This window comes from Batrachochytrium dendrobatidis (assembly GCF_000203795.2).
Source record: "Batrachochytrium dendrobatidis JAM81 unplaced genomic scaffold BATDEscaffold_17, whole genome shotgun sequence".
NCBI lineage: Eukaryota > Fungi > Chytridiomycota > Chytridiomycetes > Rhizophydiales > Batrachochytrium > Batrachochytrium dendrobatidis.
Window position 1 is genome coordinate 323,697 of NW_006281115.1, and position 18,735 is coordinate 342,431.

Here is an 18,735-nt window from a genome sequence, read left to right on the forward strand (position 1 = left end):
CAGTTGCGCTATTAAATTGCTTGTTGAGCGGAGTTTAGTCCATCTGATTGGTGACATGACTAGACCAAATTCTGTGATATCTTATTTTCAATTGTATTGATACGAGACTTGCTACAAACGTAGATATACTCGTGCATCTTTATGCCAACACAAGCCATTTATAATAAAAGGATTGCTTTATTTTACTTGCTTGTTTTCCTGTTGTTGGTTGGCACAAACTTGCTCAATCTTGGCCTTTAGATCTTTGGAAATCACGTCTGCCAATTTCGGTGCAGCAGCCCATTGAGTAGAAAGACGTTTGCGAACAGCAGTAAATGAATCCCAAGGTGCTGTTGCTTTTCCATGGTTGTACACCACAACCATCTCATCTTGTCCAGGCTGCTTTGAATCAACGGGATAAACCAAAGGAATCTAAATTGCCACAAGCATCTATCAACAGACCAAGATCATGACAATACGATCAAAACAAATTGCCAACACCTACTCCAGCACTATCTCGAATCACTTTAAGCTCTCCAGGAAGACTGATCTTTTCACTTCCAGTCTTGGGCATTTTCATTACATCGCTAAACACCAAAGTTGCACAAGTCATTAGAGATTTCATGTGCTCGATGGTTCATTCATTGTATGACTTACCGCTCAGTACCATCGGCATAAACAATTTTGGATAGTTTTGTGGCAAAGGACATGGTATCACGATTTAGTTTTTGAAGCAGACCGCCGCCCATACCATAGGCACAGTTCTGGCCTGAATATCCAGCAGCCTTGATTGCATCAGCAATCTGAGCGATGGTGGAAATATTGATGCCATCTCCTTGAATCACACCTACACCTCTGAGAACCTATCCGCATCAACCGTCAGCACTACAAAAACAAACAGGTAATATTTAGACCGAAACATACCTTGAATCCTTTGGAGTTGATATCGCTACCAAACACGCTGTCAGCAGCACTGAGCACTCACACAATCGTACAAGTGTTTGTCATAGAAACAGTCAGACGTAATCAAGTCATTTTTTTCAGTATGGGTACCAAGAATAATGATTTACCGAAGAGCTTGAAGAACAACTTCAACCGGATCGCCACTATCTGGACGCAAAACCAAAAATCCACCTTTTTCGGTTTTTACTGCAGCGATGCTCGGAAGTATGTTTTCAAGTGCAGCGGTGTAGTCATAAGAGTCCATGACACATGCACATACACCACTTCCAAATTGATCAAGAAGGTGCAGCATTGCAAGCTAAAACACCAATTACAAATTAAACAGCATGAAAATGTCAGAACCACTCAATCCAATCCAACCTAACACAATGATATACCTTTTCGTTGCGGAAGGCTGTCATGATCGAATGTTCAGTGGCTGGAATCGAATATCCAACTGGGATACTGTCGTTCAAATGAAATTGAGCATACCAAGCAGCACTCATAGTGTCGGTTCCTTCAAAATTGAGCTAACGTTAAAGTTGAATAGTGGTAAGATGTAATGTTTGCTACAACGTTTGATAAAAATTAGGCTATTTACTAACCAAATGAGCACATCCACCAATAACAGACTGTTCAACACTTGTACATCCACGGAAACCAAAATCGTGAAGACGGCTAATATGATTGCCATTAAAATTAGTATGTTATAGTTTGACTATTAGCAATAATGCCTACCTTGAAAGTGACCAATCGCCCGATGCATCGACGGTATCTTGATAACTTTTTTCAATAATATCCCGACAACGTCTTGACAGAGTAGCCACGGTGGATGGATACTACAAGATCAAGAGTGCTCATCATAAATACTTGGCTTATAGTATAAAACTGGAAACTTGACAACATACCCAAACCATGGTCAACAGGGTTTCCAAATAGGTCACCAATCGAGCATACTTGTGCTCAGCAGTGATTTGGTAAACTGGTACATGTGGATAAATGACAGAACCTTCTGGCATGGCAATGATCTTTACAGGAAAGTATCCATCATACTCTTCAATAAACTATCCGCAAAGAACATTATGAAATTAGACATTTGGGTTTAATTGCAGACAACGCATATGCCAATACACCTTGAGAAACAAGTCCTTTGGAAAAGGAAATGGAGTTGCACCAGCGTTGTGGGTAGAAAGAAATGCTTCAGCCTGTTGCACATCCTGCACAGTATATTTGACAGCGACATAGTTTTCAATAAAATATCGCATCCCATAGAACACTATACGAGAATCAGTCTTGTCCTTGTTATAACTTGCACGAAACTCTCCATATGCTACCATCTAATATCACATTCATGCAGATCAGCACTACTGTCGTATGACAAATAAATCCATTATTCAAGTGTATATTGCTAATAGACTTATCAACACAAACTTGAATACTAGTAGATGACATGAACTGGCAGCAATGAAGCACTGATACATTCAATACCTTGACAGCATCAGGATACAGCTGATTGTGAGCAACCTTGTAGGAATCAGTCAGTAATGGTAGTGGGATTTTAAATGGAGCAAACATCTTGGTATAACTGATGGATCAAAAGACAAGTTCATGCCTGGCTGGATATCGGATTGTTATGGATTCTGTATTCCCTCCATCCAGTTTGAATCTACTAATAATCACCATGACATTCAATATGTCAGATCTCTACATTACAGTAGCTGTTCTACTTTCTAATTCTGTCACTAAATATAATCTTGCAGTCTTATTCATGTATTGATCTTGAAATGGACAATCATTACATTATGTTTTTTTTGATATAAACTGGTTGCTTAGTAAAACAGCAATTACCATGTAATACAAACTATAATTTTGAATTGAAATCATCCATTTTTGGCAGTCATACATTATACAATGACTGAATTCATGTATTACAGTCCATATATTGTGTTTGGTTATTGTCCAGTCTGTATGACTCTGCTTTGTTGTGCTAGACTTGAATACACTCGCGTTCTAGTCCAACAGAACAATGATTGCATGTCTTGGGAATGCAGCATTGTTTTGATTCCAATTACCACGAGAAAACCAGTCAATTTTGATGAGTTTATATGACATGGTATTGAGTGAATGTGGTGTGAATGGCGATTGCATGAGACTGTGTTTATTATGCATTGATATTCTTGGTTCATTCTACACGAATGCAGCTGTAAATTGCAATGAATAGTATAGCTTGACAAGCATTGGGTTGGTTCTTGGATCAAGATCGTCTACTAAACTGTGATAGTGATTCCATTTCAGATCGAGATATTCCCTTTAGCTCTAGTCCTTGAAGTCGTGCACTAGCTGCTCCTCGTTCAGCTTGTTCCAACTCAATTGTCCATTTCCTAATATTATCGTTGCATTTGTCAATTTCTGAATTGATTTTTACTAAATCTATATCCAAATCATATACTCTGTTAGTGTTTGAATGTTATTTTTGTCACACCTACTCGTCAAGATACAGATCTAGTCAGGGCCAAGTTTACCTTCTTTAAGCATCTTATGGGCATCTTCTCTAGAGAACTTTACAAACAAGCCACCAGAGTACATCCACGTTTTTTTCTCTTTTGCTAGCGCTAAACAAATGTCAAATTAGTACAGTGCCAATATTGTATTGCAGCCATATTTGCGTAAAATGAAACCCAAAATAGACAGCCAGCCTTAATGATGGTACCAGCTTCCACCACATTTACTGGACACTACTGAAACGTGCAATGTTTGCTCATTTAAACTAAAACGCAAATGGATCTGATATTTAAAGTACAGGAGTTTGTACAGACTTGAAAATAATCAAATTCAATATCTGAATTGCAATACATGAGCTCGGTGATCCACAGTGTATGGTAATACCAAAAGTGGAGAAAGACAATCTCAGTTCAAAACTATAATTTGATTTTGTGCAAATCATACAATGGATGTTGTGTTTTGAGCAAAAACTGAAGGTGTCAATTAAAGTCAATTTCTAGTAGGAAAGCGCAGCAAATTCAATCATCATCTATCCCAGAGAAAAGGACAGTAATTACAAGATCAATACAAAAATGCTCCATTTTAGATGAATACAGTTGTAGTTTGAACGTCATCAATTGATAGACTACCATTTCCCTGTCGAAAAAATCCCAGTGCCTGCTGCAGCTCCTGTCGTCGTCGATCATATTCTATTCTCTAATCAAGAATTACATTTCAAATAATATAGATGAGAGTCGATGTATTTGAGATGAATCATTCAATCAACTGGTATTTACAGCTGCATTCGTGTAGAATGAACCAAGAGTATCAATGCATAATAAACACAGTCTCATGCAATCGCCATTCACACCACATTCACTCAATACCATGTCATATAAACTCATCAAAATTGACTGGTTTTCTCGTGGTAATTGGAATCAAAACAATGCTGCATTCCCAAGACATGCAATCATTGTTCTGTTGGACTAGAACGCGAGTGTATTCAAGTCTAGCACAACAAAGCAGAGTCATACAGACTGGACAATAACCAAACACAATATATGGACTGTAATACATGAATTCAGTCATTGTATAATGTATGACTGCCAAAAATGGATGATTTCAATTCAAAATTATAGTTTGTATTACATGGTAATTGCTGTTTTACTAAGCAACCAGTTTATATCAAAAATACATAATGTAATGATTGTCCATTTCAAGATCAATACATGAATAAGACTGCAAGATTATACTGTTGCTTACCAAGTGTTTTTCACTTAGAATGTCCTCTGCCAGTCGCTCAACCAGTGGCTGTTCTATTGAAAATAATCCGATTCACTTTTGTGAATTTACAGAGTTGAATCCATTCAAATCAAGGACATGCACTTACTTTGAATAAAGTCCATTTTTGATGTCAAGGTTTGAATTGAGCAACAAGTTGTTCTAGCGACAAGAGAGCGAATGCGATCAAATTCAATCCATTGATTTCTTGCTGTTACTTTCAACTTGACTTGATAGCAAATTCTAGTGAAGCCAACTGATTGCTGCCTTTGTTTTTATAGTCAATACATATTTGTGCAGTTAAGATGGCCATGTCAGCAAAAGCAAGGGCAAACGGTAACAGCAACTTATACCGCATCAACTTCAATTCCTTGTTAACATGAATCAACTTGATGTTATATCTTGACTAACTCTTTTATATTCAATCATTCATGCTATAGTTCGTTTGCCCCCAGAAGTCAACCGGATATTGTTTATTCGAAATTTACCTTACAAGATCACAACTGAAGACATGTATGATCTTTTTGGAAAGTATGTCGCTGCTTTGTACGAGTCTTGGATAGGGTTAGATCTACTTGGAATGCTGACACTTGAGTAATCTTGCATCTTTTCAACCTGTGCAATTAGATATGGATCAATTAGGCAAATTCGCATGGGCAATGCACAGGATACTAGAGGAACTGCATTTGTCAGTAAGTCTAGCTTCTATGGTTTTCAATGTAGTTTAAACACTAATCATTGTTATTTTAGTCTACGATGATATTTTTGATGCCAAAGCTGCTTGTGATCATCTAAGTGGGTTCAATTTGCAAGGAAGATATCTTGTGGTATTATACTTTTCATCCACAAAGACAAACAAAAAGCGAGATTTGAATGAAAAGGAAGCCGAGATTGAGAGTATGAAACGGAAGTATGGCGTCGAATAAAGCCATTCAAAAAGGTTCAATCAGTGTGATTCTTGCAGCAACTCGATCTTGTTTATCATCTAATAGATTATACGTTAATCGGATCAGTTGATGCAAAATATATTCCTAGTTATTGTCAGGTGTATGCTTATACTATAAAGATGGTCATTACTAAAAATGGATGCTTTTGACTCGGAGTTTAATTAATATTTGAATGTTTGGATGGTGTCAACTCAACTGTCTTACAACTTCTTCATACAGTGTCCAAGAAATAGCTGATCCTAGTGATTTGCGTATCAATCTAGGAACAATACCACTAAAAAACCCAGTCATACCTTCTGCTGCAGAGATCTTTGCAAAGCTTTGAAGGAGTGAAGGATACTCTAAAGGCTTGAGTTGCATGCGTGTTTTCATCATGTCAAACGGCTGAGTGAGCAGAGTTGCTGAGAAGCCACTCAGCATACCCGCTCCTAGATTAATTGCTACTGGAGAATTGATTGCTCCTACAAGTAGAAAAGTATCAAGCATATATTCGAGTGAGATTAGATCTTGGCTTGGATTTAAAATACAACCACACACCTCCCAGTATTAGCTTGAAGTTTTCATAAAAAAAGACATAGATGCCCGCATAAGGAGCATCACGAAGGATAGTAGCTCCAAATCCTCGAAAAAATCCTGGAATACCCTCCGTCCTCCATATTGATGACATTGAATTCCACAGACTCTTGTATGTGTATAAATTACTCTACATTGAGTGTTAAAATCCAATATTTCAAACTCTTGTCAACAAGTCATGATCATCTCACTTCGTATCTGATCTTGACTACAGTAATAGGCATTGCAGCAAACCCAATCACCTAAACAGTGAATAATAACGTTAAGGCTAAACAAGGATTGTAACATCTGGACATTACGTCTTGGACGCTTACAACACGAGACGCAGCACCAGCTATCAGATTTGAAGTGTTTTTTGTCACACCCAACCGTTCCATTGTACTGCGTAAACTATGAACAGACAGGAAATACAATGCGCTGCCTGGCACATTACGTAGTATGGTGGGTAGAGTTCCTCGCCATAACCCGCTTACACCATCTTTTTTTACAACATCGTTGAGAGTAGTAAAAAGTGTAATGTTTGCAAGAGATCGAACTTGGGTTGCAGTAAGTGTAGACATAAGAAGCCGTCTTGCCTGCATACTTTGTTGGAGTCGCTGGGCGTAAAAACAATATCCATATGAACGTAACAAGTTTGAAAGATTGATCGAATGTTAGTTGAAAACATTGCAACGTAATATACATTTTTACATTTAAACAGCCGGCTTGAACAGTCTTGTATTGTTCTTACTGTTTTCATCTAATTGTAATCCAGATTCAATAGCATGAACAAAGGTTAGATTGTGCAATTACACATTGATCATCCTGAACCAGTTCTTGTGATTGAATTGGTAAAACACATACTAAATCAAGTGGTTGAAGCAAGACGCATGAAACTAGACCAGACACTCCACCTGCTGCAAGATGAACAGTTGGATTCTTTTGTCTATTTACTGATGCCATTTATGTTGATGATCTGGTGGAAATTGTATGAATTTCAAAATGGGTTTTTGTTGAATCTTTCAGTCTTGTCATGGTGTCAATGCTCTGGCTCAACACCTTTAAAGCTGTATTCATGCAGAATAAAACACTTGCATTTATCCTGCAGTGATGATTTCAGAATAAACAATGATTGACTATTCGTTGTTTTTCTACACAAATCGACTCGAGTATCCATTTTCAGTTCTTTAGTGTCTGAAATGGCTCGCAAACGAACCAATTGTTTATTACACTCGAGTCATTTTCTGCAGGGTTCAAGAACGGATAATATAGAGCTGTGTAGTGTAGTTGTAATCTGCGCGCCGTTTGTTGAACGGTTCATAACGATGTTCAATCAGACGGTTGCTTTGTATAACGAAATGTTGTCTAGAACAATATGTTCGTTTACAAAGTCTTGAAAGTCAACGGATTGCAAGAAGACTCGGAAAATTGAACACAAGTCAAAGAAATGGTACTTGCACTACACAAGCCATGTCCGGATAGTCCTGTTACTGGAAACGTTGGTTTCACACACATCAACGAATATCTGGCACAACCATGACATTGAACAAGTGCTGTTGTATCCTAATATCAGATACGTTCCAATTCAAGAAAACAAAGATTGCACATTTCAGTAGTGCACCGTTATTTTCATGCCAGACATACTATGTCATGTTTGGTTCGGAAAAAAAGGAAAGATGGAGATTGAAAAGACGTGAAAGATGCGGAATGCATTTGAATAGGAATACGAACGCTGCATTGAATATTCGCTCGGTTTTTATGAAAATAAGCACGGAAAAAAGCCAATGAGCTTCGAAAAAGGGTTTAAAAAAGGCACAATGGTGTCTATCAAGATTGGTGCGAATCATCACTTTATGAAACTGGCTGTTTATCATGTATTTCGGCAGTTTAGTGTTGCATTTTACGTAGACAGCTGTATTCACGCTACCTACAACAGACTATCACCAAGTCGTTAAAACTATATGGTTACAAACAATCATTGTTAAGGGACAGTTGCCAAGTCTGGGTAGTTTGTGTATCTATTTATTTCGGCACAAGTCAGTGCAGTACTGCGGAAACAGTATCAGGTGCTTGTGACGTGATACTAGAATAGGGTGAACCAAGTTGAAGCACGATTGAAAATAGTTTGGATGAAAGGGAGGATAAACTGGAAGACAACTATAAATATATTGAGAATCAAAAATGCATGCTTTATACAATAACCTTTCATCAATATAATACCAGCTGCATCATCGATTGCGAGTTATACAAACTGACTGATCATACTTTACATTGCATACTGCCTCATGGTTCTTTTTTTGGTAACAGTTTTAGCTGCAATATCTTGCATCAATGCTCAAACTCTTACAGCACAACCTGATGCAACATCAACATCACCTGCTGCTATTAAAACTAAATGGTCCGAGTATAGACCCATCAACTTTTATCGCGATGCTGGATTGTTTACCTTTTTTCCATATACTCTTGAACAGCGAAATGTTCTAGTGTCAAATGCCGAAAATATATTCAAGGCAAGTTGTCATTTCCATCACAATCTGATACCATAACCAATACAATATATTGCAGCATATTATTAACTGACCAACACATTACAATCGAACTCCAATGATTCAACATGTCCAGGCATGGGTCAATCTTGAATCAAAAATAAAGCATCATGGCCAACAAGCAAATCCGTTTCCTGCTCTCGAGCATATCCGAAACAATATCGGAACCCTTACTGATGAACAGCTCCAGCTTGGGTTACTGGATGCATTTGCTCGAGCTCGCGACGGACATACTGCCATGACATTAGCTGGTCCGTATAGTTGTTTTTTCGTTACCACGGGAATTTCTTTTCAGTTCATTGATGGTCCAGGCAATATGATCAAAAACCCAACAATCGTCGTCAGTAAACCCGTCAATAGTGAAATATCTGACTTACTACGTAATACCGCCTATAATCGAATCGATGTTGGAGATCGACTTCTTAGCATTAACGACCTCACTTTTTACAAATGGAAAAAAAAGCATCAAAATGCCATTGGTGGATCCACCGAGTCTCATAGTCAGCGTTTAGCATTAAGATACTTGACTTCCAGACATGCGGCTCTTACCCAACTTCCTGATGAAGACTTTATCAAGCTTAAATTTAAATCTCGTGGCGACATCATATACGAAGTCAATGTACCGTACATGTCTGCATATCGACATACCTGTTGGGAATACTCTAGTAAACTTTACACACAGCTGACAGGTGTGAATCTTGATATACATTTACAAAATACAGTTGCTGTAAAAGCCAATAGTCATGCATTGTCAATCAAAACAGTCGATGATCGTACCACAAGTTCACAATCTACCAAACCATTGGTCGCTGCTCGCCGTATTCGAAAGCGGAGTCAAAACAGTAAAGATCAAGATACAGGACGATTGTCAAAACGTGGTTTACAGATTACATTTCATGAAACGAGTATACTCGAACTATCTTGGGCAATTTGGAGACCTGACGACCAAAACATGGGAATAATCAAACTGACATCGTTCAGGTGCACATCCCGCACAACAAACACACGAGATGTTCTTAAAGCAATTCGTGAAGTGGAAAGACTATTGACCACAGTACTCAAAGACACCAATTCTGTTTTGATCGATGTTCGTGAAGGTGATGGTGGAAGTATGCGTTTTGCAAATGACATTCCACAGCTATTCAAGAGCAAGCTTGAGCCATTTAAAGTGAAGTATCTTATGAGCAAGGTCACATACAATATGTTTGTACATCCACCCATAGATTCGAGATCGTCTCGTAATGCTTGGTCCAAAACACCACCCAAAAGCAAGTATTCGGTATTGCACGATCTTACAGATTTAAAGACATCCATCACTTACGATCAGGTTTATACTAAACCAATGGGTGTATTTACCAGTGGTGACTGCGCTTCTGCATGTGAAATCATGACAGGAACTGTGCAGTCGTTTAAACTTGGAACAGTGTTTGGTGAAGATGTCACAACAGCTGGCGCTGGTGCAGCCGTTTGGAGTTTAGATCCAGAGCTTATTTTTTATGATCCGACAGACTTTAAACCAATGCCATTCACACGTGAGTTGACATCTCATACCAAGGATACATTTTACAACAAAATGACTGTAGGTCATCGAGCACTTGTCCGTAGTGGCGATCATAAAGGAAAGCCGGTTGAAGATGTTGGCATCGCATCTGACATTATAATTCGACCAAAACTGGAAGATATTCTTCCTGGCGCAACGGTTAATTCGCAGTACGATTATATTGGCAACTATTTGATTGGAATTGATGAAAGACCAGCCAAAACAGTTTGCAATCTTTGGGGAGTTCTGTAGTAAAACAGTTGATTACTATAAATCGACGAGTTTACGTTACTTCAGCTATTCACTGCTGTATTCACGTAAAATGGAGGTTGCATTTATCTTGCAACGATCGACTTGTTGGAATAAATAATGTTTGAATATTTGTCGTTTTCGTACATAAATTGACTTTGATAGGCACTCGGTCCAGTGTAGTTCCAATTTTCGTGCCATTTGTCGAATGGTTGGTAAGTCAGGTTTGATTAAACAGTTTGCTAAAATGCTGTCTGTAATAAAATGTGCGTTTGGAAATCTTATACCTAGAGTCTGTATATTGACCTAAAGCAATCGTGCAATCCCACAGAATTCACGTTTTTAAAGTCTGCACAGCTACCTGCTTGATGTTATCAGAATGGTTTCAAAGCATGATAAAAATGTTTATATAATCAAAAATATAGTTCATGTTCTCATTGCCGTTAACACAGCTGTAAACGTCAAACTTTGAAAAAGCAGTTTATTCAAGACTGTTTTCACCAGAAACCTGCGTTTTATCAGTTTAGATACGCCATCAATTCAGTTTCGGCCTTTTGCAGTTTAGCCTCGTGTTCGCTCGTAACCTTGGAAACATGCTTGATTGAGCTCTTCATATCCAAAAGAATAGCAGCTTCGCGAGCTTCCTTGCTGTTGGAAATAATAGTTCCGATTGCTATAAGTTCGCGAAATAGTGCTTCGCCATCTGTTTCTGTATGTATCATCTGCAAGCGTTTGCAAAACATGCAATATCAGCATCAAAATGCATTGTCCGATAGGTTCAAACCAGATAAAACTAACCTTGGACAATATTTCAAGAAGATCTACCGAGAACGCATCATCAAAAGTTGTTTCGTTTTCACATACCATCACTGCCATGCTAATGAGACCAAGGTGTCAACATAATATAGGGAATTCAAAATATAGAGTCACGTCGACTTACTTGAGGTAGAGTGTGGCCAATGCAACACGCAGGTTTTTGTTGTCAGCCTTTTTGGCAAGTTCCGAGGTTTGATTCAAAATCTAAACACAATTTAATGGTTCAAGTCAGCAATATGCACAATGGAAACACTGACATGATATCACACTACTCGCCTGTTGGCGTTGACGGTACAGTACAGTGCGGAAATCTGCTTTGGAGAACAAATTAGACAATGCCCTCAGTGCAAGCATGACAGTTGTTTCTTGTGATTTGGTTAGCAAAGTAACATCTTGAACAGGAAGTTGGGCAGCACGCAAAATAGTAAAGACAAAATCTGAATCAAGCTGAAGTGGTGCAGTGGTATGTAATACGACCACTCGGAATAGATCAATGCCAGGAAATCGATGAGCTTCGGGCCATTCAAATGCCAAAAGTGATAGAATTTTAAAATCAGTAGCATCAAAATCGTCAAGTTTTCCTGCTTCAATACGCAAAACAAGCTTTTCAAGATGCTTTTCCTGTTCTGGTTTCATGCAAACCTCTCCAAATTCCTTGATTACAAAAATAGAATATTAAAAAAGCTTGTAATAACAAATGATAGTACTGTAAACATGGCCATGATCAAGTTGCTGCAATGAACATACCATTGATTTTTCAATTTCGCTGTTTAGCTGTAAAATCTTGCTTAATGCAGCTTTAATATTGATGACTTTAAAAAACGAATAGCTGCGCTGAATTATTTATAAAACAAGTGCGCGACAACGATATTTGTTAACAGTTGTAGAAATGTCAACTATTGTATTTGAGCATTACATTTACCATGGGAATCAGGTTAGACCCATTGCTTGATTTAGATCCAATAGCGTGAGCAGATGGAGTACCAGAAACAGCGGCACTAGCTTCGTTAGAGACATACCGAGATCCGCCTAAAGTATTTTGAATCAGCTTCAATTTCGAGAATTTTCACACAAGTGTTGTAATTTATGAATGCATTACCAGTGAATGGATCTACATAATGAGATGGTACAGGGTCTACGCCAAGAGTGACTGCAGTAGAGTTCTTGGTAATAAACTCTGCAATTTGATCCAAATAATTGGGCGAAAGATCATTTTTTTGAATAAAATCTTGTGCAGCCTGGAGAGGATTATCTAAAAGTAAACTAGTTTAAATAACCAAGCTAATATACAGTGTATAAACCCAAGTGATGTAGAATGCTTACCACCAGTGTTGTAAGGAAGTTTAAGAGGAGGAGCACCTTCTTGAATATCTACATCAAACACATGATCATATTCCTTGCCATTATATATCTGCTTGCGTGAATTGCCAATGGCATCCATCACTTCTCCAATTTTGATCCATTGAGCTTCAGCAGCATTCCACTTTATCAAAAACACAAGATATCAGATTCTATTTGTCAAACTGACATGCTTTTGTAAAACAAAACACATGATCAGGATTTATCTAGAAATATCAATACACTTACCTGATGAGCCTCGACCGTATTTTCGATTCGAACCATCTTGACTTCACCATCTTTTGTACCATGTACAGTGAGAGCTTCGAGACCAGGAAGTTTAGATTTATCCACATCTCCAACACTATTTCTATATATACAAAAGTTGAGGCCTAGTTGTTTTAAAATCCAATTATTTGAGCAGTTCAAAGTAGTACCAGTATGTACTTACGAAGAAATAGCAGTAGCGGCAACTGACTCATCAAAAGCCTAAAATCAATGTAATATTATCAAATGTTAATATGATGTTACTGTTACAACTTGATACACGTAATTCACGATTATATAAACTACCTTGATGATATCCAAGCTTGCATATCGCTTCTCTGTGCGAGTAAATATTCGAACAATGCCATCGTTTCCTCCAGTAGCAATATCTTGATTGGGCATAGTTGCCACACACCAAATAGAAATGCATGGCTGAGTCATGGTCTGAACCAAACCGGATTCTATCAAAACACAAATATGCAAATCAATCACTGTGGTTTATACTAGAACCAAAGAGTGAGAATAATAGTTTAAAACACGTCGTACCATTCCAAATTCGTATAGTTCGATCTTCTCCACCAGACACTAGTTCACCCGAGCCAAGAAGATCCAGACTATATACAAAGGATGTATGACCATATAATTCAGACAGAAGATCACCATCGAAATTCCAAATTCGAATGGATCTAGATATTTAAAATCAATTCATTTGGTTAGTAATGAGATTCTGAACAAGACAGCGCTTCATGACATATAGTAAAGCAGTATTAGCAACACACCCATCGTTTGAACAAGATGCAAATCCGATTTTTGGGACTCGAGTAAGACTACGAACAACATCAGAGTGACCAGTAAGAGTTTTTGTATTTTTAGATCCGACCCAAAACTTGATGGTCTTGTCAGCCGAAGCTAAGATGTTTAAAAAAGTTAATTCAAACACATCAAGAAAACACGATCCAATTCAATACCTGTAAGATACGTATCAGACGACAGTGCAAGCACGCTCCAAACAGTCTGTGTATGACCTTTCAAGGTAAAGACTTGAACTCCATCGCGCCAAACCTTTGCAGTTCTTTTGATTAGATTAGTGAATGCGATTCAAGAGTCTCATACTTGTATTGACACATCTTACTTGTCCCACGATCCTGACAGTACATCGCCATTGTCAGCGAGACTTAAACTACACACATTATCAGTATGACCAGTAAGCTTATACACTGGCTCATCGATACGAGTAGGATCGAATGCATAAATGATTTTATCGAATCCACCACTGTAGATCAGACCTTTATATTGAGCAAATGAGACGGGTTTAGATTACTACCAGGAATGAACACATCAAGCCAAGCTCAGTATACCATTTGGATACTTTTCATTCGCAGGAACACACACAAGCGAATTAACAAAGTGACTGTGACCAGTAAAGACTGCTTTTTGAACAAACGAAGCTTCTCCTTTAACAAGTCGTTGCCATACAATAACCTGTCTGTCTCTGGACGCAGAGACCAGGGTATCTTCATCTAACGAAGCAATAGCCTTGACCTTTAGAATGTATGACAGCAAGATGAACAGCAATTCAGATTCTATCGGACGGACAACAACCAGATCCATCTATATTTTTCAATGAGCATCATGATGAATTTACATCTTGAGAGTGACCCACTAGTACAGCAGATAAATGAAACATTGAGCCTGCAGTCATATCCGTAGATGCCATGACAATCCTTGTTGCCAACTGCAAAAACTTGACTGCAATGTCATTGAAAGTCACATGTTCAACTGCTTGACAATCCAATGTTCCGGTCTTGGCTTTGATTTCCAAATGTTTATAAAAAATATTGTCTTGACAAGTTTATTGCTCACGAACTCGTTTCTTGGTCTCGACTGAGCATGATTCAGATTCATTTGAATGAATCTTTTGAGCAATCATCTCTACCAGTTGTGCCGACACCTAGATCCAATGGTTGTATTGAGTGTCGTGCGTGTCATGAGCAATATACATTGAGTTTGCATAAATACCTTTCGTGCTTGAGTGGTTCGATCCGAAAAAAAGGCTGCCGTGCATTCAAATCGCTGTCGATACGCATCTGGACTCCCTAGACCAATACATTCTACCCATCCTTTGGTCGATGTATAGAATTCGCAGTCATCTGATCGGATGCTTTTATCATATATAGCTGATTGAATGGATTCATTCAGCATATTTTCATCCCGAAATAAAAACTCGGCTATACCAAGGAGTAATCTGAAAGGAGGTGTTTGGCAAATCAGATGCTCGTAGGGTCTATCAATCAACATGTTAATATATTAGTGGCTTTAGTATGCGATGCATTCCAATCATCATTGAATTCACGACAATTACTTGATTTTGAGTTGTGCCCAACAATCTACCATGGCAAGTAGTGACAAATGAGAGTTCTGATAACATGTGAGTAACACTGCATCTAAATGTATGCATTCATGGATAATATCATGTTTTACCGATTTACGCTTTTCTTTTGGAATAGCACTCAGCGAAAATTGATCAAGAACAGAATCTGATAGCAGAATAGGAGTTCTACTGAAATCACCGAATACAAAATCACGAGCCTATTCAAAGTCTATTTGTTCAGTAACCGAGTCAATCTTGTTGAACATCCAACATCACATACATTTTTGATTCGAGTAGTCAGCTCGGTAATATTCTCCTGAATCATTAATTTGAATAGATCCGAGACAGACTGGGAATACTGTTGTGCTTGTGGCATGACATTTGGATTCATAAGCGCAAGTCCTATTTGAATTGCATGACCCATACACGTTAACCATTGATCATGCATACAAGACATTGTGTATCATAAAACAGTCGACTCACCCGAATAAACATGCCATTTACTGCTGTAAATACGAAGAGCCATCAACACCTTGACATTTTCAATACCACCAACATAAGAAGCACTTTCCCACTTGAGATATTGGATAGAGTCAGATTCAAACTATTGTATACAAGATGAATGGATAGAAAACATACCGGAAAAGTAGATTGAGTTTTCCAGGCTGTTCCCATGGACAAAAATGCAACATGAGTGACTGCTTGCGTATCAGCAGTAATACGATCATGCTCGGCAGCAGTCAGATACACCATATCCGACTGCAATGTTTTTAGAATTTTGATGGCAAGATCGAATCGGGGTTGATCGCTACGATGTCGAATAACAACCAAAGGTTGTCCTTTAGGATTGACACTTGGACCATGCAACGAGTGACATGTAACAATCTGAACATCTTGTGGTAAAAACTCTTGGAATGCAGCAATCTCGGGTGTTTTGACAGAAGTCTGACATGATTATAGTTGGAATCAAAACCAAATCTATAAAGTTTAAACAACAATCTGATTACCTGACCACAAGCGATTGAGCCGACCTTCATTGCAGGACCGAATTTAGAAACAACAGTTCGAATGCTCATGGCTTCAACACTGAAGATGACAAAATCACATTGACGAACAACAGCAAATCCATCCTTGAGGATATGAATGCCAGACTCAAGAAACTCTTCAAGTAAATCAGAATATCTTTCTGGTACATCGCAAGCAAACACACTGAATTCAAGAGAATTAACATAATGAATTCAAGAGAATTAACAATTAACAAACTACCTTAACCCAGCCTTGATAAATGTGCGAGCATACAACTTGCCCATATCACCTATATGAATAACACAATGAATAAGAGTTGAATCTTTACAAAACATTCAATTCCATCACTTCACACCTAATCCAATTATCCCAACATTCGTTACACATTGAGTGTTCATTGCAAAGCAAATTCAAGTTGAAGTTGAACAAATCCTCAACAATTATTATTCGTCATGGATACTGACATGCTTGACACTCCTGCTTCTTCAACGTCTTCGTTGGTTGAAAACTTGGATAGTATTGAAACAGTTCACATTGCATCTGCTTCTCATCCTACTCAAGACTTTCTGGATATGGAAGTTAATGGTAGCACTCCTGGAACTGAGTCAAATAAGAAGAAGAAGACTAGGGTTATTGTTACTTCAACCTCAATGGATCTGGAGTCTCATATTGCTAATTATAAATGTAATGTTCATGGTCGAGTAGTGTTGGAATCTTGAATAATATCAACACCTCAGTGTCAATCTCGTCCAGCCAACTCTGTAGATCTAACTGTTGTTTATAATAGCTCGTACAACCAGAATAGACCGTTTGATCTTCATTGCTGATCGTTGTCCTGTTCTTCAGGTAGACGCTCTTCAATTTGCAGCCAAGGAACTACTTGAAACTGTCAATGTAGACAAGTATCTCATTGTCTTGGGTAAACTCAACGACTATCTGACTTCTTTACAACGCTTGCCCATGAATGTGGATGAGAAATGGGTTGAGCAGACCAGATTGGCTTCAAGAAAAAAAACAGATCAACTAGAGTATGAACTCAGAACATACAGAGCCAATTCAATCAAGGAGAGCATTCGGGTATGTTTTATCATCCACTGTAATCGGAATTAGCAACTGCTTGCAGTCTATCAACACTCATCATGAATCTGTTCTAGATGGGCCATTCCGACTTTGGTGATCATTTCTATGCTTTGGGCGATCTACAAAATGCTCTCAAGAGTTATACTCGCACCAAGGATTACTGCACTACTCCAAAACATATCTTGGATATGTGTTTGAGTGTTGTCAAGGTAATCTTGATATATTCATTTAAAATTTAAAAAGCTTATTCTAGTTTGCAAGTGATGATGGATTTAAACTAAATCTGCAATGTTGTCAGACTTGTATTGCAATGGGAACTTTTTCACATGCACAAACGTATCTGATCAAAGCAGAAACCATTCCAGATTTACCCAACAAGGAAACTCTTGGTTCCAAGCTTACATCCATTTGTGGTATTCTCAGTCTCGAAACAGGTGCTTATTACAAGGCTGCTAAAAGCTTTCTATCCATTCCATTTGATCACGTCAATGAACTATACGAAACAATTTCTCCCAATGACGTTGCCGTCTACGGTGGATTGATAGCTCTTGCAACATTTGAACGATCCGAACTGAAAAAGCTTGTGTTTGAAAACTCGAGTTTTAAACAGTTTCTGGAATTGGAACCACAAATTCGTGAAATGATTTATGCCTTTTATTCGCTAAACTTTCGAGCATCATTAGATATTCTTGGCAAGATCAAGGTAACAGATATATTGAGATTATATTTAACCAGGGTATTGAATGGGATGGGTTGAGATTAGTTGGTCAGATGTGTTGACATACATATACCTTGTAATAGAATGATCTACTGCTGGACATGTATCTTCATGATCATGTTGAGCACATTTACCAACAGATCAGAAAAAAGGCGCTAGTACAATACTTTTTCCCTTTTGTGACAGTAGATATGAACAAGATGGCATCTAGCTTCAACTGCACTGTTTCAGATCTTGAGCGCGAGGTTGCAGTTCTGATTGGCGATGGTCACATCCAGGCGCGCATTGATAGTCACAACAAGGTAGATTATTATAATGCATAGCTGACAAGTTACTATATATCATGCAGTGATTGATTAATATTTGAAATAGATTCTACGAGCCAAACAACACAACCAACGCAGTCAACTGTACTCCAGAGCTACCGAGATTGCAACAGACTTTGCATTTCAATCTCGAGCGACTCTACTACGAGCCAAACTACTTGAAATGGATCTTGTGCAACCCACACGATATCGCTAAGATTCTAGCAATACATTTTAAATAAATATCAGATATGACTCCATTTCATTCTTATTGAACGTCTTCGATCGCAGATAGTG

At 38.1% G+C, this 18,735-nt stretch overlaps 8 protein-coding genes across 8 annotated transcripts; 3 read left to right on the plus strand and 5 right to left on the minus strand.

Annotated features, from left to right (window-relative positions):
* Positions 1-160: 160 nt before the first annotated feature.
* On the minus strand, positions 161-2,501 carry BATDEDRAFT_33807 (uncharacterized protein). The gene is made up of 11 exons (XM_006682587.1): positions 2,410-2,501; positions 2,055-2,258; positions 1,830-1,985; positions 1,660-1,760; positions 1,527-1,599; positions 1,320-1,451; positions 1,050-1,240; positions 904-952; positions 637-842; positions 485-566; positions 161-411 (listed from the first exon to the last, which is right to left on the minus strand). The coding sequence occupies exons 1-11, from the start codon at positions 2,494-2,496 to the stop codon at positions 178-180; spliced, it is 1,515 nt and encodes a 504-aa protein (XP_006682650.1). The 5' UTR covers positions 2,497-2,501; the 3' UTR covers positions 161-177.
* Positions 2,502-3,175: 674 nt separating this feature from the next.
* BATDEDRAFT_28272 (uncharacterized protein) lies at positions 3,176-4,808 on the minus strand (the record flags this gene model as incomplete). The annotated part of the gene is made up of 5 exons (XM_006682547.1): positions 3,176-3,351; positions 3,444-3,533; positions 4,053-4,119; positions 4,666-4,718; positions 4,793-4,808. The coding sequence occupies 5 exons, from the start codon at positions 4,806-4,808 to the stop codon at positions 3,176-3,178; spliced, it is 402 nt and encodes a 133-aa protein (XP_006682610.1).
* Positions 4,809-4,994: 186 nt separating this feature from the next.
* Positions 4,995-5,609, plus strand: BATDEDRAFT_92475 (uncharacterized protein; the record flags this gene model as incomplete). Its single annotated transcript, XM_006682625.1, has 4 exons — positions 4,995-5,019; positions 5,124-5,214; positions 5,311-5,375; positions 5,434-5,609. The coding sequence occupies 4 exons, from the start codon at positions 4,995-4,997 to the stop codon at positions 5,607-5,609; spliced, it is 357 nt and encodes a 118-aa protein (XP_006682688.1).
* Positions 5,610-5,816: 207 nt separating this feature from the next.
* On the minus strand, positions 5,817-7,145 carry BATDEDRAFT_14698 (uncharacterized protein; the record flags this gene model as incomplete). The annotated part of the gene is made up of 5 exons (XM_006682505.1): positions 5,817-6,136; positions 6,168-6,333; positions 6,395-6,445; positions 6,518-6,738; positions 7,043-7,145. 5 exons carry the CDS (start codon positions 7,143-7,145, stop codon positions 5,817-5,819), a joined length of 861 nt encoding a protein of 286 aa, XP_006682568.1.
* Positions 7,146-8,786: 1,641 nt separating this feature from the next.
* On the plus strand, positions 8,787-10,520 carry BATDEDRAFT_92476 (uncharacterized protein; the record flags this gene model as incomplete). Its single annotated transcript, XM_006682626.1, has 1 exon — positions 8,787-10,520. The coding sequence occupies one exon, from the start codon at positions 8,787-8,789 to the stop codon at positions 10,518-10,520; it is 1,734 nt and encodes a 577-aa protein (XP_006682689.1).
* A 467-nt stretch (positions 10,521-10,987) lies between these two features.
* On the minus strand, positions 10,988-14,655 carry BATDEDRAFT_92353 (uncharacterized protein; the record flags this gene model as incomplete). The annotated part of the gene is made up of 17 exons (XM_006682667.1): positions 10,988-11,239; positions 11,316-11,394; positions 11,458-11,537; positions 11,610-11,987; positions 12,081-12,167; positions 12,256-12,362; positions 12,433-12,585; positions 12,657-12,816; positions 12,921-13,041; positions 13,123-13,160; positions 13,245-13,399; positions 13,485-13,624; positions 13,718-13,847; positions 13,907-14,010; positions 14,071-14,224; positions 14,297-14,549; positions 14,584-14,655. 17 exons carry the CDS (start codon positions 14,653-14,655, stop codon positions 11,036-11,038), a joined length of 2,415 nt encoding a protein of 804 aa, XP_006682730.1. The 3' UTR covers positions 10,988-11,035.
* Positions 14,656-14,790: 135 nt separating this feature from the next.
* Positions 14,791-16,619, minus strand: BATDEDRAFT_92401 (prephenate dehydrogenase (NADP(+)); the record flags this gene model as incomplete). Its single annotated transcript, XM_006682668.1, has 9 exons — positions 14,791-14,889; positions 14,958-15,222; positions 15,301-15,356; positions 15,420-15,527; positions 15,590-15,711; positions 15,793-15,883; positions 15,949-16,254; positions 16,317-16,518; positions 16,576-16,619. 9 exons carry the CDS (start codon positions 16,617-16,619, stop codon positions 14,791-14,793), a joined length of 1,293 nt encoding a protein of 430 aa, XP_006682731.1.
* Positions 16,620-16,799: 180 nt separating this feature from the next.
* Positions 16,800-18,655, plus strand: BATDEDRAFT_14705 (uncharacterized protein; the record flags this gene model as incomplete). The annotated part of the gene is made up of 6 exons (XM_006682506.1): positions 16,800-17,019; positions 17,123-17,412; positions 17,490-17,624; positions 17,714-18,118; positions 18,217-18,435; positions 18,506-18,655. The coding sequence occupies 6 exons, from the start codon at positions 16,800-16,802 to the stop codon at positions 18,653-18,655; spliced, it is 1,419 nt and encodes a 472-aa protein (XP_006682569.1).
* Between the last annotated feature and the right edge of the window lie 80 nt (positions 18,656-18,735).